The 14374-nt window shown below is 42.2% G+C and overlaps 1 protein-coding gene across 2 annotated transcripts in view; it reads right to left on the bottom strand.

Annotated features, from left to right (window-relative positions):
• Positions 1 to 14374, bottom strand: part of Specc1l (sperm antigen with calponin homology and coiled-coil domains 1 like) — a 103127-nt gene that overhangs the window by 27033 nt on the left and 61720 nt on the right. For both annotated transcript variants that reach the window (XM_021173800.1, XM_029482439.1), the window contains exons 11-13: positions 12490 to 12573; positions 9603 to 9759; positions 5846 to 5948 (exon numbers count right to left, since the gene is read on the bottom strand). In XM_021173800.1, the coding sequence (XP_021029459.1) occupies positions 5846 to 5948; positions 9603 to 9759; positions 12490 to 12573 (344 nt within the window). The remainder of the gene's footprint in view (positions 1 to 5845; positions 5949 to 9602; positions 9760 to 12489; positions 12574 to 14374) is intronic.

The following is a 14374-nucleotide window of genomic DNA, read 5'->3' as shown; positions in this document are numbered from 1 at the left end:
GTTGGACCTGGAGGGCATCATCTTGAGTGAGGTAACCCAATCACAAAAGAACTCAAATGATATGTTCTCACTGATAAGTGGATATTAGCCCAGAAACTTAGAATACCCAAGATATAAGATACAAGTTGCAAAACACATGAAACTCAAGAAGAAGGAAGACCAAAGTGTGGACACTTTGCCCCTTCTCAGAATTGGGAACAAAACACCCATGGAAGGAGTTACAGAGACAAAGTCTGGAGCTGAGACAAAAGGATGGACCATCTACAGACTGCCATATCCAGGGATCCATCCCATAATTAGCCTCCAAACGCTGACACTATTGCATACACTAGCAAGATTTTGCTGAAAGGACCCTGATAGAACTGTCTCTTGTGAGACAATGCCAGGGCCTAGCAAACACAGAAGTGGATGCTCACAGCCAGCTATTGGATGGATCGCAGGGCCCCCAATGGAGGAGCTAGAGAAAGTACCCAAGGAGCTAAAGGGAACTGCAACCCTATAGGTGGAACAACAATATGCAATAACCAGTACTCCGGAGCTCGTGTCTCTAGCTGTATATGTATCAAAAGATGGCCTAGTCGGCCATCACTGGAAAGAGAGGCCCATTGGTCATGCAAACTTTATATGCCCCAGTACAGGGGAACGCCAGGGCCAAAAAGTGGAAGTGGGTGAGTAGGGGAGTGGGGGGGAGGGTATGGGGGACTTTTGGGATAGCACTGGAAATGTAAATGAGGAAAATACCTAATAAAAAATATTTAAAAAGAAAAAAAAAAGAAATCCTCAGCAAAGAAGTAATAAAAGGAAACCTTACTTACTGATGCCATCAAGCAAAAATTAAGTAAGTAAGTAAGTAAGTAAATAAATAAATAAGGGTAAATGTAGCACTAAATTCAAGGTGTGACAAGTTGACAGCCAAAGCTAATTAAGGCATAAGAAAATAGGGTAATGTGGATCCGTCTTTACTAAAAGCTTTGAAAAATTGTTAGATAAGATCAAAGGGTTAAACTGAGGTAGGGGACAGGAAAGTAGAGTAGAGGAGGAAATATGGGAAGGGGTCACTAATGAAGACCTGAAAGTCACACAGAGACAAAAGAAGCAAACACTAAGAACATAGAGAAAACAAGCAAGTACTGACCCGCAAGATTCATCACTACTGTCTAGGTTTCATGTGCTGCAAGGTGCTACACAAACATACTACTGGAAGAGAAAAGCAGCCAGGCTTACTTAGCTGTGAACCCTGAGAGATAAAATGACTACTGGCCTGGTAGTGCACTACAAGCCCACTAATGCAACAATGTCACAAATACCATGGGAGAACCAATCACTTTCCGGTCAACTCTACAAAATGAAACCCATACTTGGCACTATTATCAGCCAAGAACCTGTGGCCAGACAGGTCTTGGGCCCTAGAGGAGACCCTACTACTACTATTCTGCTAAATGGACACAGTATTAGGTTGACTCCTAATGACTTCGCATTATATCCATAGATTAGTGCAGCTTTTAAGCCTCGAAGAAGCTTTATGTATGCGGCAGATGATGATTAACACAGATCTAAAACTAGTTGAGAAGCAGAGAATAAGAGTCTGTTGATGGGAATTTCTGGTTTTGTTGGAGACTCAGTTGTGTCATGTGATGCTTTTCTGGAAGCTATCTGGTGAAAGGGCATGAGATCTTTTGCTGGAGTGGACCCTTGAGAGGACACTGGATATTTGCAAAGACTAAAAGTGTAACCCAACAGACAGTGGACAATGCTCTGGCATTGGTTTGCCTTGCTTTCTTTGCTTGTTAAGAAATGTACCCAAACAACTTCTGGAGGTGTTCCCGCTGCTTCTTGCTGTGTCAGCATTCTCATGCCGATCAGCCAAGGCAGGCAGATTCTTCTGGATCGAGCCCTCCTGCTGATCTGAGTGAACTGGACTGCTGACAATGAGGATTGGAATTGCCCCAAGGAACTACTTCTAAACAGGTCCATGTCCCTCTCTTCCTACTAACCATCTTACTCCCCTACCTTTGATTGGTGGGCTATAAAGGAGGTTGAAGGGTTTAAGAAGCCTTATTAAAGTAGGTCTTGAAAAATCTAGAAGTCGCTTGTGAAATCACAATATAACTGAGGCACTTTGTTATCTTTGAGGGGGTTTTACTCCCTCAATAAATCAGAGCATCTAGGACCTTCCAACACTAATGCTCCAGAGTTAGCCACTCTACAGTGTTTTTAACGCATGGCAGGGCACGATTCAAAGTAGACAAAAGTATTTGTTAGCTAAAAGGTGAATTCACAGGGGCTTGTTTTGTAATGGATGGCTAATAAGATTACAGTCATCAGCACAGTAATTTGAGGAAGCCACATAAAAGAGTTAATGACAGGAGATATGGAATCTCTCTCCATTGATTAGACAGTTCCCTTGACATAAAGCATCCATGGTCCACTTAGGGGTCTGTGAGAACAGTGCATACTAAGTGTCACGTCAGCTCCTACTCCACTCAACAGTCAAGTGTCACAACGTGCCCTCTCTCAACAGAGATTTGTGAGGCAGCAGAGACCAAAGGCCTGAACCCACTGCTGGTGCCTAAGGAGACACGTCACCCATGCACACAGCCAGCCTGGACAGGGACTCTGGCACTTCTTACGTGTTATCTGACACATTAAGAACTCTAACAGATCAGTCTTTTAGTTTAAAAAGATTATGGGTAGGGCTGGATAGATGGCTCTGCAGTCAATAGCACGTACTGTTCTTACAGAGGACTTGAAATCAGTCTCCAGCACCCACATTGGTTGGGACACCAGGACTGCATGATGTCGTCACTAGTGTCACTGAAGGAGAAACTCACAGAGGTTAAACTTGGAGAGCTGCTAAGCTGGATATTGATGCAGAATTTCAGCCCCAGTGGCATTATGGGAACCTCTCAGAGAGGTTACAGCCAGTATCACAAGTACATCAAAGTCCAGAAAGGCAGCGCTGTGGGTTTAACATGGTGTTGGCAGCCTGTGTGGTTTTCAGCTTCCGCTTTCTTACAAGGAACTCAAACATGATTAGTAAAGTAAGAAGCACTGAAGAGGGTCAGTGTGGAGGCACAGCTGAGTACAGCTAAGCACAACTGAGCACAGCTGGTACCCAGCCCCGACCCAGGAAGAATTCAGCTGTGGCTAAATCTCTAATTCCTGACTGAGAACCAACCTGCAATAAATGGTGACTGACTCAAAAAGAGTGGATGGTAAGATACAATCAAACTAAGGGCTGAATGAAATACAAACAACAAAATACAAAAAATCAGGGAAACAAAGAGGTGGTTCTTAGAGGAAAAAAAAAAAAAGACTTAAAAATACTTAGCCAAACTAAATAAGAGACAAAAGATCCAAATTAATAAAATCAGAGATGAAGGGGGGCACATTACAACAGACACTAAGGAAATTCAGAGACTCCTAAGGACAAACTTTAACAATCTCTACCGAACTGGAAAGCCTAAAAGAAATAGATGAATATGATATATACAATCTACCAAATTTAATCAAGATCAAATAAGCAATTCAAACAGACCTATAATCCCTAGTGAAACAAAAACAATAATTAAAAGACTTCCAACCAAACAATGACAAAAAAACAAAACGAAACAAAAAACAAAACCCCAAAAAGTCAGACAGATTCAGCACAGAATTCAACATGACCTTTAAAAAAGAATTAATGGCAATACTTGTAAAATTGCTTCACAAACTAGAAACTGAAGAACACTTACTAATCCTTCATACAAGGCAACAATTACTCTGATTCCAAAACCACACCAAAACCCCACCACCACCACCACCACCAACAACAACAACAGATCAATCTCCTTTATGAACATAGATGCAAAAATTCTTAATATAATACTTACAATCTGGATTTAAGAACACATCAAATGCAATTTCCTCCATAATCAAGTAATGAACCATGTAAAGACAATGAAAGACAAAACCCACATGATCATTTCATGGGGTGAGAAAAGGCCTTTGACAAAAGCTAATGTCCTTCCATGATAACAGTTCTGGCAAGATTTTTACAAGGACACAAAGGATACCTCAAGATAATAAAGACACTCTACACTAAGACCATGGCCCATCAACCTAGACAGAGAGAAACTCAAGCATTTCCACTTAAATCAGGACCAAGACAAGGACGTGCATTAGTGACCAAGACAAGGATGCCCGTTAGTACATGAAGTCATGATAGAATTGAATGGCGCTTCCACTCCACTACAATGGAAGGCGACCAAGGGGAGACAAATGGAAGGAAGAAGCATAAGCACCTTTATTTGCAGATGATACGATTTTATACATAAATAACTCTAAAAACTTCACCAGGTTTTAGATTTATCACTTCTACAAAATTAACACGTAAAAATCAGTAGCCTTCTTATATACAAAGGACTGAGAATATCTTTGTATGCCCTTATTTGCCAGTGGTCCCCGGTGTACCTTCACTTTCCACCTTTTGGCTACTGTGAATTAAGCTACTATAGAGACCAGAATACCTACGCTGTCTCTTCAGATCCTTGTTTTCAATTCTTCTGCTCACATCTAACTGTCTGATCATATGGTAATTCTGAATTTCTGTGAGGACTGCTAAATCATTTCACAGCAGTTATAACACTTTACACTGTGCCTGGCAATGCATAGCTCCCCATGTCCCTATACCCTCACTCTAAACTCCACCTTAGCTAATGAGAGCTAGGAACGGGCAGCCCACTAGTCGATGCTCAGTGACTACTGCCACCTTACATCTGCATACACTTGGGTCTTTAATCCTAAATGAACTGACAATCACTGCCTGGGTCGTGTACACATTTGTCCATAGGAAGCCTCTTAATGATAGACCTTGTTCACTGATTCCTCTACTACTTTGGTATTTCTTTTTGTAAGCTCTTTTTTGGCCATTTTGTTGTTATGAGCCCAGGAATACAGAACTCTGATCACCTTCTTGTGTACTTTTATAAATTTCTGAGGAAAATCAATTGCAATCTGGAAAAAAATCTCTGTACCTCAAATCTTATGTGAGGATACTGGGAATATAAATTGCATTTTTTAGCAGGATGATAATAAATACATTTAACTTGTGTAGAATTAAATCATCTTCACAGTCATATTCAACATCATCTAAAATAAATCCTGAGTGAAATGCTGGAAGACAGAGGAAGGAGTGGCAGGTATCCCAACAGGAATGGCCAAATGCTGTGAGAACAGAGCTAAACCTAACACCAAACTCTCTTAAGAGGAGCATGTATGTTTTCAGTCTTTATCCAGACGTCATCTCCACAGAAGCACTTAACCTGGAAAGGCTGGGATTCTTCAGTGGGTGTGGTGCCTGCAGCACAAGCTGACAGACAGCCTGAACTGGAGCCCTGCGCCTTTCTGTGGAAGGAGAACAGCAATGTCTGAAGCTGCCCTCTGGCCTCCAAAGGCGCATTCACAGACATGAAATGAGTGAGGCTTTTAAAGCTGTTCAGTAAAGTACCTGGAAACTGGTTACTTTTCAAACACAAGAAACTTATTTTGTCCCAGGGACACTCAACCAAGTTCACTATCAACTTGAGAATGTGTTCCTAAAATTCAGTATAAAAATCATTTTAGCCAGGCAGTAGTGGCACAAGCCTTTAGATCAAGCCCTCAGGAGGTAGAGACAGGCGGATCTTTGAGTTCAAGTCTAGCCTAGTCTACAAGTGAGCTCTAGGACAGCCAGGGATACAGAGAAAGCCTGTCTTGAAAACAACCAACCAAACAGAACCATGTGAATGAAAGGTACACAGTCAGTCGGGGTAGGTGGCACTTGTGCAGCTACTGCTTCCGTGGAATGAGAGAACCCCTCGCTTACCTGATAGCCTTCTGTTTTCTTCTGACACCACTTCAACAAGGCGTTCCTCTTGGAGCCTCCATATTCTCTTGCCAATGCTGAGAGGGGGTCTTTCCTTTCTTCCCTAATTTGTGAAAATAAGGAACCCAAGTTGAAATATTTGATTCCTACAATAAGATCACAAGCACTTCTCTGCACTTTTAAATAAACAGAAAAATGAACAAAACTTAGGCCATTTTATTCTATGACACAGCCTTTTATTTAATTTCACCATCAGTCTTTAGTCTGTGGTCCCATAGACCTACAGCTGTCAAGGCTAAAGGGAGGAGCTCTACTCCTCATCCATGGCAACATTCTGTGTGAGAGCATTCTTGAGTAATAGGCTGTACTCCAGGGTGCTCAACACAATATGGCAACATATAAACCGCTCTGGGCCTTTTATTCAATACTTAACTCTATAACATGCTTTAGTTTATTTCTACCCTTTCATTTCCTTATGTCCTTAATGTTCTCATCAATTTCAACATTATTCATATAACTATAAAAGACAGGGTTTTGTGAGATGAAGAGCCCAAAATTAGGCAAATGAGACAGAGAAGACATGGCAATAGGGCTGGAGATGGCTCAGTGGTTAGGAATACACGCTGCTCTTCCAGACGACCCAGGTTCAATGCTGAGCGCTGGCATGGCAGCTCATAATGGTCTGTAACTCCAGTTCCAGGGAACCCAACGCCTTCCTCTAGCCTCTGCAGATACCACATGTGCATGCAGTGCATAGATATATATTCAGGCAAAATATCCATACATAAAATATCATATAGTAAAAGTAATTTTACTTTATATTTTAAGATACAGAGGAAAAAAGAGACAGCAATAAACATTTAAAACACATATTATACCATATGTGAAGGCACACAGAAGGCAGAGGTAGGAGAGTTCTGTGAAGTTCTACACTACTCTGGTACATATAAAATTCATGAGACCCTGTCTCAAAACAACAACACACCAAAACCAAAACTATGTTACAAGCCCAAGACTAGCCTGGTGGGGCAGGCCTGTAATCCCACCATTCCCCACCATTTCTGAGGTGAAAGCAGGAAGACTTCAAGTTCAAGACCTGTCTAGGCTTTGGTGAAAGTTCCTTGCCTCAAAATAGATAAATATATAGTATATTAGTTAGGATTTCTATTACTGTGAAGAGATACCATGGCCACGACAATTCTTGTAAAGGACATTTAATTGAGGCTGACTTGTAAGTTCTGAGGTTCAGTCCATTATCATCATGGTGGGAGGAGCAAAAAAGCAACCAGGCAGGCCTAGAGCTGGAGAAGGAGCTGAGAGTTGTACATCTTGTTCCACAGAAACCTGGGAGAAGACTGACTTCCAGGCAGCTAGGAGGAGGGTCTCGAAGCCTACCCCCACAGTGACACACCACTTCCAACAAGGCCACACCTCCTAACAGTACCACTCCCTGGGCCAAGCGTATTCAAACATCACAAAGGGGTTGGGGGAAGGAAGCCACCCAGCCTAGACTATGCCTAGGATCAATCTCCACCATTGCAAAAAAAAAAAAAAAATCACTTCTAAAAAAATATTAAGTATGTGCTAAACTGTATACCCTGATTTTTTAAGATAAAAGCTCACTGTGTCCCAGGCTGGGCTCAAACTCCTGAGTTCACCTTTCTGCCTCATCTTCCTGAGTCCTAAGAGTACATATGTGGTCCACTGCGCCTAGCAAGTCTTTAGCATGGCAGAATGGCCAAGCTGCTGTGGCCCTGCACTGTCTATTTATGCATAAAACGTACTGCTTATGGGTATACACTCCTCAGAAGTTGGTCACACAAGAGGTACTGCTTTAAAAGTTAGTTCACGGGGCTGGAGGGATGGCTCAGAGGTTAAGAGCATTGGCTGTTCTTCCCAAGGACCCAAGTTGGATTGATTCTCACCAACCACTCAATAGCCCAGGGAGTCCAATGCCCTCTTCTGGTTTCTGGGAGCACTGCATACACAAGGTTCACAGATAGACATTTAGGAAAAACATACACATAAAATAAAAATAAAGACAATTAAAAAATAAGCAAATATAACGAAAAGTATGTTCATATAACAGGCATGTGATGTAAACCTATAATCTCAATAGCTGGGAAACTAAGGTAGAAGAATCTAAAGTTCAAGGCAGTAAGATCCTGTCTCTGCAATAATCTCTGTTAAAGTTCATAATTTGAGTTTGAATGGTCAAGTGCTACACTTTATCCTTAAAACCTAGAAATTAACATACAGTGACGTTTCTGAAACCCTTTCCAGTCCTCCTACTCTTAATCTTTTACCTGTCAAAAGTTTTTCCTCATTCCTACAATGTATGATAAATTTCTGATTTTTTTTTCCCATCTAAACTGTGTGTGTGTGTGTGTGTGTGTGTGTGTGTGAGCGCGCATGCACACACAGGCAAAAAAAAAGGTCTGATTATTTGTCCTGGCTAGTCTCAAACTCAAACTCAGACAGAGGCACCTGCTTCTGTCTCCTGTATGATTTACAGGACGTGTCACCATTCCTGAGCTCTTACTTAGAGTAGCTTCTGCCAGAAAGAACTTCTAAAACATGAACCCATACTTCTATGTACTACTGAACAATGATTAACACAGCACCTGTTGTCTGATGTCCAGTGTGAGTATTACTCACGGTTGCTATGCCTGCATTCCCTACATAGAAATCTGCTGTTAAAGTCATTGTTGCCTTTGCAAAAACTCCTGGTCCCAGCCTTTCTTGGTTTCTCCAATCCTGTTATTACCCCGATCAGACTTGATAACTTGACCCACCATACTAGAACAAATGTCCTTTTAACTAGTTTTCTGGACTTTCCTGCAGAAGGAAAAAAAAAACTTCTTTCATCATCTCAACTTATTCACTCCACTCATTATCTCACACCTCACCAAAGTGGGCCAGTTTGACTTCAGAGGTCCCATCAGCTAGCTACTCAGTCATGGCTTCTACTCTGCCCTGAGACAGTAGGCATAGGCCTCTGGCTGTCTGTATCTGTCTCCTGAACCCACAGAGCATCTTCTACATTACATACATGTCCAGGCTACACCCTCAGTCATCCCTTTCCCACATGGATTCAAGTTACTTATCTTGCCAATAATGTCGTATCCACAATCCTTACCATCTTAGGAAGCCTTCTATAATACTCTTCCAGGATGCCCACAGTTCCACTTCATAATACATGGTTGGACAGTATTTTGGATTTCACAGTTTTTTCCAGATCGTCTGTTTTTAGACAGTCTTACTATGTAGCCAAGGCTAGCATACAGTCTTCATGCCTCCATCCTCTGAGTACTGAGCGTGGCCATGCCTGTGTCTACTTGTGTTGCTTCTTTTTCTTTGTCTTCCCTCCACCTTACTGACTTATTTATGACACTGGGAATTGAACCCAAGGCCTTTACACATGCTAAGTAAATATTCGACCACTGAGCAACACTCTCCCCAAAAGCAAGTACCTGATTTTGAAGTATCTGCATAGAATTTACCAGTAGAACATCTCTAGTTTGAAAACACAAAGTCTGAAACGTTCAAGCTTTAATGTTGCTACTCAAAAGGCATGCACTTGAGTTTTCAGACTTAAGATGTCTCACCTACACTTACTGAGCCATTTCTAATTTCAAACAAAACAAAAGTCAACACTGAGTAACAGGAAAAGAGAAAGGGGGACAGTCAGCACTGACTTGTAAGCAGGCCCTTCACTCTGAAAGGCCAGGGACAGTACACAGAACATGTTTCCTACCTTATTCGGCTCCGGGTGCTTGGAGTGACAGATGCAGTGGGAGAGGAAGAGAGGGAGAGCTGTGGTGACGTGGTGCCCATAGCCATAAGAGAGGCTGGTGACGCGCCCTCAGACGCAGAGATGTCCCGTTTCATTTCTTCACTACTCCGTCGAGACACTGTGAGAAAGTCATCGTGGAATATAAACTAGTCCAACAGCTGTGCAACTCAATATGGAGGTTTCACCCAAAACTAAAATTAGAACTCCCATCTATCCAAATCAAGGCATCATAGAGGAACTGGTTCCTCAGTGTGAACTGCAGCACTATTCACATGAGCTGAGTCATGGAAGCAAGCTAGGATCTCACAACAGAGGATGGGACAAAGCAACTGTGCATGTGCACACAGTGGATTTTTTCTCCATGCCAAAAAGAACAAACTTTCATCATTGCAGGGAAAGGGACGTGCACTCTAATGATACCGTCTCCCGATATTTTATACTGTTTACATGAACTCAGTCAATCTCACAAAGACAAATATGGTTCCTCTCACTTGTAGTTCCAGGATGCTATACAGGTCATAAAATCATGTAAGTACATATGAAAAAGCAACTGTGTAGGGGAACACAGAGAAGTGAAGAAAGGGGTGGGAAGAAGATGGAGACATGCTCAACTTTTTATACTTGTACGAAAGTCCTATGTGACATGGTACCAAGTACTATGAACAAATACAATGCATTTTCTTTTTTAAGGAAAGGTTTCTGTGTATAAGAATTTGTGTGTCTCAGATCCTACATGTGTTTATATGTTTCTTGGCTCTTCTCCCCCTTCCATTTGTTTTGTTCTATTCCAGCTAGCTTTGTTGTACAGTAGTAGTTGTAGTTTGTTTGTTCTCTAATGAGACAGAAAGAAAGAGTGTGAATTTGGGGGGTGGGGAAGTGGGGAGAGTCTGGAAAACTTGAAGGAGAAGAAATTATAATCTGAATACGTAGTAGAAAATCTATTTCAATTAAAGCAGGTTTGAAAATTCTAGGGATAAAATGTCTTAGATTGAGAGTTGTACTGGCTGGTTTTGGGTGTCAACTTGACACAGGCTGGAGTTATCAAAGAAAGGAGCTTCAGTTGAGGAAATGCCTCCATGGGCATTTACATTCCAACTGTAAGGCATTTTCTCAATTAGTGATCAAGGGGGAAAGACCCCTTGTGGGTGGGACCATCTCTGGGCTGGTAGTCTTGGATTCTATAAGAGAGTAGGCTGAGCAAGCCAGTAAGGAACATCCATCCATGGCCTCTGCATCAGCTCGTGCTTTCTGACCTGCTTGAGTTCCAGTCCTGACTTCCTTGGTGATGAACAGCAGTAAGGAAGTGTAAGCCGAATAAACCCTTTCCTCCCCAACTGCTTCTTGGTCATAAGGTTTGTGCAGGAATAGAAACCCTTGCTAAGGCAAGATTTATTTTATTTTTGACACCTAGATTGTTTTCTTAGAGAAAAGAAATGCTTTGTCAAATAATTTTTTAAATGTAGTATATATGTTGACAATTACAATTGCATATGTTTTTAAAGTATAGAGTAATACACATGCTTTAAATTGTTTTAGTGTGAGCTTGAGAATTTCTTCTCAAGATTCCTGTGAGAGGAGGAGCTTCTCCTTGAACCCACTCATGACTGGGTTTAGTTTTCACTCAGAACACCCATGCGGCTGGCAGCAAAGAGTTATGTCTATAATTCCTGTACTTTCAAACTGAGGCAGGAGGCCCACTATGAACATGAGGTTAGCCTGGACTACTGAATGAGACAATATCATAAAAAAGTAAAGAATTTAAAATCTGTGAAAGGTTGGTAGTGGAAATACAAAGCATATCATATCTTAGGTGAACAAGTGCCTTATTAATATGTAACATTCACAGTGTCTACCTGGTACACAGTGAGGACTACCCAAACACAACTCAAAACCAAAGCAGTATTCGCAAGTACCTAGCCCTGCCCAGTACCACAACTAAAGAAAACACACCCCTCTAAGTGCAGCAAGCACTGCTGAAAGGGAGGAGGAAGGAAAGGGCATCTCTACAGAGCTGGATGCAGCTTCAAACACACCGCAGCACACAGAAAGGAAAAGGTACCAAGTCAACCATCGTTAATAATGCAAAGCTGGCACTGGAAAAACACCGTCCCGGAACTCCAAAGGGTTCCTGCCTCAGCCTCTGCACAAGAACACAGGTGTGTGCTGCCACACCCATGCAGGGCTGGCTAACAAGATCTGGATGAAATCAGGAGAAACACACAGCATTAGCAAAGTGTTACCCTAACGATCCTGAAGGCACCGATGCTCTCTCATACTAAATGACTGTAGAATGCCGTATTTACATGTTTTTAAGCATAATTTTATGGCTATTTTTTGTTTTTTCAAGTACATTGTATGTTTTAAAGCAATAGGTCTGTAAGTGGTGTGTTGTGAGATGAGACGAGATGAGATGAGACAACATTTTACGTGAGTTACGCCAACCCTTCTCTGCAGTCCGCAGGAAGCAAGGGTGAGAGGACAGGGGGAAGGGTGTGCTCACTCCATGTCAAGGAGGACAGCACACAGACCACAGCAGCGCTGTCAGGACTTTTCCTTTCCAGGTGCAATGAAAAGGCCACAAGGGAGAGTAACGTCAGCAGCGAAACGCTGAGACAAGCCCAGTGAGCCTCCACGTTGGCGCTGGGAGGGGCTTTAGCATACCTGCAAGCAGCTTCCAGGGATTTGTGGTGTGTTTTGACTAATTCTTCAAATCAGTCGTTGCATATCTAACTCTAAACTTTCAGAAAGATGTAACTTCAACATGTCATCTATTACAATGTGGGCAGCTGAAAACTTCCCGGTTTTTGTTGTTTTTGTTTTTAATAATGTTTCAGATAAAAGTCATTACCTGAGATGGTCTTGGCACTGTCCATGGCAGGGCCTCTTGGGAGAGAGGCGGGGCGGCTGGCTGAAGATGTTCTTAGTAGATGCTCTGCACAACGTGGAAAGGTCACAAAAACAACAGGGATGAATGCTGAGGTGGCAGAAGTACGGGGAAGGTGACTCTTCCTTTTCTTAGCCTTCAGGCTCGTCTCTCCTCCTAATCCACGGCACTCAACCCCCAAACAGCATGTTTACTAAAAGTAAATCTCTATAGACCAGGACCATATGGGCCTCCAGTCAACAATGTATTTCTAGAGGTGAGAGTGAGATGTGCCATGCAGGTGACTCTTTCTAAGTCATTGTTTTGCCACTTAATTCATTCTTTAAAGCACCGCAATCAAAATTAAGAGGTTCCTTATTACATTGGCCTAAGGCATAAACTAACTAAAACCTTGCTTTTCTGTGCCTACAGTTAGAGGGAACGTCATATATACAAGTGTCCATCAGCAGACCTGGACGATATAGTTAGAATTTCATTAGACAGCCAAAAAAGGAAAATAGTTGATTCTTATTTCAGGCAGCAGAGAAGGGTTGAAAACCATAGTGGTAGTAGGCTGGGCTTTCCCAGAAAGAAGGCCTGGGAACTGCATTTCAGCCAAACAATAACTGAACAAAGAGGAAAAGTAAAAGTCTGGTTTGATAAACCATGGGTTATATGGACAGCAGGGGAGGAGGCTCTCCAGGGGTGACATTGAGAGCTTTCACTACCTCATCTGTGGGCTGAGGACTAGTCTAGTGTCATCGCTGCTGAGCAGCCAGGAATGACACAATCAGATGCCGCCTCTATTACGGCTTCAGCATGGTTCTTACCCACAAGCCTTCTTAGGAGTCTCTTTAGTTCCTGGAACACTGGCGCAATCTTTCTGTCCTGCTCACTCTCTCTTCCTGCACACGTCTTATCTAGGGTTACGAACCCAACAGGCTGTGCTCAAGCCAAAAGACAGGAGTGCATGTGTTCTGCCTAGCCAGGATTCAGTATGTCAGAGATAAATGACTAGTATAAAACTCAACAATAATGCCTGTATTTAATAAAGATTATTATTAGCCTTACATTCCAAGAATGCCCACCCATTTCTTTTAGTAGGTCAATGATTAAGTATGCTTTAGGATGCCTGGGGCCCTAGGTTCAGTGACTGCCAACAACAAGCAAAAAACAAACACACAAAAAATATGGCATACAGTACTAAGTCTTTAGAATATCACATATTTTAGTCCCAATAATTCTTTTTTAAAAGATCTGTTGTAATTTTAATTGTGTCTGTATGTGCATACACACATGCCTGAGTATAGGTACCCTGGAGGCAGAATTAATTCAAGTTATGAGCCACCCAACATGGGGACTGGAAATCACACTCAAATCCAGGAGGAGCTTGTGTTCTCTGCTAATTTTATTACCCAAAAACCTATCTGCAGTGTCCCTAGTTGGTTTTTGATTGGTCAATAAATTTACCAGAGGCCAATGTCTGGGCAGGGAGAGAGAGGTAGGACTGAGAAAGGAGGAAGAGTGGATTCTGCCATGATGAGGTAACAGGAGATGGACCAAGGCAGAAAGGTGCAGAAGAGAGAGACAACTGACATGTAGGTGCAGGGGGAAAGCAGCCCCAGGAGGGTGAGCTGCCCAGTAGGGTCCAGGGCAGCAAAGATAAAATATAGATTTGGTAAGGATTAGCTCAGGAATATTGGAGGGGAGTGTGTTAGTCACATGGAGTTAGGGAATGGCCTAGCCATTGAGCTGTTAAAGGTATTTAAAATATAAGGCTGTGTATGTGGTCTTTCTTTGGGGAATCCAGAACATTGGGGCAGTAGCAAGAAGCAGGCGTGCATACGCTGGAAAGTTTAGAGCAAATGAA

Source organism: Mus caroli, chromosome 10, assembly GCF_900094665.2.
Source record: "Mus caroli chromosome 10, CAROLI_EIJ_v1.1, whole genome shotgun sequence".
Classification (NCBI taxonomy): domain Eukaryota; kingdom Metazoa; phylum Chordata; class Mammalia; order Rodentia; family Muridae; genus Mus; species Mus caroli.
The sequence above is the reverse complement of the archived record's forward strand: the minus strand, read 5'-3'. Positions and strand labels throughout refer to the sequence as shown.